The 3,316-nt window shown below is 48.6% G+C and overlaps 1 protein-coding gene across 1 annotated transcript; it reads left to right on the forward strand.

Moving 5' to 3' along the window:
* Positions 1-334: 334 nt before the first annotated feature.
* Positions 335-2,368, forward strand: LOC110734942. The gene has a single exon (XM_021915063.1). It carries the CDS (start codon positions 335-337, stop codon positions 2,366-2,368), a length of 2,034 nt encoding a protein of 677 aa, XP_021770755.1.
* Positions 2,369-3,316: the final 948 nt, after the last annotated feature.

A 3,316-nucleotide genomic window follows, 5' to 3' on the forward strand; every position in this document is an offset into this window, starting at 1 on the left:
ACTCAGAAAAGAGATTGAAAACAATGGAGCCTCTAACTCTAGGCAGCCGCCCAGGAGAGAGGAACAGAGGGCTCCAAAGAATACACACAGCAAAGCAGTCCATGCAACGGACGCTGGAAACACTCCCTTTCGAAGGCCGACTAGAAGGTCCCCTAGAGTACCACGGACTAATTTCTCTTACTTGCTGGCGAAAACGCAGTCGGCTGGGGGGAGGGGTAGGCAGCCTCGAAGAGAAAAGCCTGAGCCGTCCAGACGATGGAAGGACGCAAGAGATTACCTTCGGCATATGCAGCGGGAGCGCGCCGCCTACTCGGACACGGCCTCAACCCCAACTATGCCGGATGATTTTTCACATCATCCTCTTTCCCAACATACCAACACGGCCATCTCCAGCGGAAGTCAGGCGGTCCGTACCCCAACTCCTACTCCAGTCTTTCATGCTCCAACTCCTATTCCAGCCCAATCACTGCAATATCAACCTCCTCAGGGGTTCAATGGCTTGATGCAGCCGAACCCCAAGGCATACGTACAATATGGGCCATACGGGCAGGTGTACGGACAGGCTCCCTACCTGGCTGGATCGTCCGTGCAACCACAACCCATCGATTGGCAGATGCGCCTACTTACTCTAGGAGATAAGCCGCCCCCGTTTTCGCAAGATATTTTAAATGTCTCTCAGCCGCCAAAGGTGAAGAGTGTACTTGTGGGAGCCTATGATGGCACGGGCAACCCAGAAGAGCACATCACCTCGTATAAGAACCTGATGTACTTGCAAAGCGTAGACGACGCTACTTGGTGCAAATGTTTCCCGGCCACTCTGAAAGGTGTGGCGCAGGATTGGTTCAACAGTTTGCCGGCCGGATGTATCAATTGTTTTACTACTCTTAGTTTGCTGTTTGTGGGAAATTTCTCATACAACATACCGCCTCGAAAGACTAGCCTTAACTTGGTGACAATCGTCCAAGGAAAGAATGAGGGCCTACGCTTGTACGTCCAACGATTTAACCAAGAAAAAGCCCAAATTAATAATCTGCCGGACGAAATGGCTTACTCTGAATTTCTCCGAGGATTAAGGCACAATGGTTTTAAATTTGACCTGGTAAGGAAAAAGATTCGGACATACGCAGGTGTTTTGCGGGAAGCCGAAGCTTATATTGAGGCGACGGACTTTTGTTCGCTCACGAAATCAGAAGCGCCGGCCAAGGGGGCTGAGAAAAAACCTTCTCAGCAAGACTCGGCCGACCAAAAGAAAGAAGGAAAAAAGAGAAAGGAAGTTTGGGTGGCTGATGCCCAGCCACAGAAGTCCAAGAAGGTCAAGGCGTACGAGCCTCAGTTTGAATTCAACAAGGATTGTTATTCTATCTTGATAGAAATCAAGGATAAGTTAGAATTTGAGAAGCCACAGCCGCTGAGAGGCCCGACTCAGTATAGGAACAAGAACAAGTATTGTCATTACCACAAGGACGTGGGACATGACACAAACGATTGTATCAACTTGAAGAGACTGCTGGACAAGCTAGCCGAGAAGGGCATGCTGAATTCGTATGTGATGAAGTCCAAATTCACTTACACACGGACAAACAACACGTCCGAGCAAAGACAGAAGAATGATAAGAACAAAGATAAGGAAGATGATGGCAACAACACTGATTCAGGCTTTGTGGCCGTGATATCAGGAGGATTTGCCTCAGGCGGCCCCACTATGAAAGGGATCAAGCAGGACGCCCGCAACTTGGGAAAGGTGATACAAATGGACTCAGTAAAGGCCGAACCCTTCCCCGAAGTAATCATCAGTGAAGACGATCGGGGGGAGGTCAAATCCTTACACAATGATCCCATGGTATTCATTATGAAGATAACCAATTTGAAGGTCGGACGAATATTGATTGACACGGGTAGCGCGACTGATATCATCAGCCTGGCCGCCTTGAAGAATCTAAGCTTCCCAGAGGATGTTCTCCAGGACATCACTCACCCGTTGGTCGGATTTGGGGGGAATGTCATCCACCCGGTGGGGCGGATAGACTTACCTGTCCGATTTGGGCAAAAAAGGGAAGGAAGGGATATGGTTGCCCGCTTCTTGGTTGTGAAAGAACTGACTGGATATAATGTCATACTCGGCCGCCCTACACTGAATGCAGTAAAAGCAGTCATTGTGCCTCACCTAATGCTGCTAAAGTTTGAGAGGACGGACGGGAAAATAGGTACAATCCAAGGAAGCCAGAAGATGGCAAAGGAATGTAATCAGTTGGCGGTTAAGCCTACAACGCGCGGACCAAAATCGTCCGAGCCAAAAGAAGAAGGAACCTCACTCCCAACACACCAGGTCGGCCAGAAGCTTAAGGCGGCCAAGATAGAGCAAGCATAGCAGCTAATGACTATCGGTTGGCCAGAAGAGTTACGACTTCAACCGGCCGGCAACCACCAAGATATAGTGCTTGACCCCGATCAACCCGGTCGGACGGTTAGTGTGGGCATTATAGCTTTGGGTATGCTTGGGGATGAGTTAATTCAATTGTTGAGAGAGTTCAAAGATGTATTTGCATTTGATGTTGGCGAGATGCCAAGTATAAGCACTGACCTGGCCGTGCATAAGTTGGCTGTAAACCCGGCCATTAAACCTGTCCGCCAGAAGAAAAGGAATCATGGAGAAGAGAGGAATGAATCAGGCGGCCGCAGCAGAAGTCAAAAAGCTTCTGGACGCCGGTTTTATTCGGCAATGTTATTACCCAGAATGGGTGGCCAATGTGGTCCTTGTGAAGAAGCCGAATGGAACTTGGAGAATGTGTGTGGATTACACCGATCTGAACAAGGCATGCCCTAAGGATAGCTTTCCCTTGCCCAAAATCGACCGCCTGGTTGATTCGACGGCCGGACATGCTCTGATGAGTTTTATGGACGCATACTCCGGATTCCATCAAATTCCACTATGGGAAGAAGATCAAGAGAAAACAGCGTTCATAACTGAGCAGGGGTTGTATTGTTACAAAGTTATGCCATTTGGCCTGAAGAATGCCCCAGCTACCTTTCACCGACTTGTTAATACAGTCTTTAGAGATCAGCTCGGCCGGAATATGGAGGCGTACATTGATGACATGATTGTCAAGTCAAAAGAGCCGGCCGACCACTTGAAGGACCTACGAGAGACTTTCACCGAACTCATGCGGCATAAGATGATGTTAAATCCAAAGAAATGTGTCTTTGGTGTTGAGTCCGGTAAATTTCTCGGATTTTTAATTGATCAGCGTGGAATTGAGGCCAACCTTGAAAAAACCCAAGCCGTCATGGACATGATGTCACCAAGGACAATTAAAGA

This window comes from Chenopodium quinoa, unplaced genomic scaffold (genome assembly GCF_001683475.1).
Source record: "Chenopodium quinoa cultivar QQ74 unplaced genomic scaffold, ASM168347v1, whole genome shotgun sequence".
Classification (NCBI taxonomy): Eukaryota; Viridiplantae; Streptophyta; class Magnoliopsida; order Caryophyllales; family Amaranthaceae; genus Chenopodium; species Chenopodium quinoa.

Coding starts and splice junctions, on each gene's coding strand:
- LOC110734942 (XM_021915063.1), top strand. CDS start 335: ATGCCGGATGATTTTTCACATCATCCTCTTTCCCAACATACCAACACG.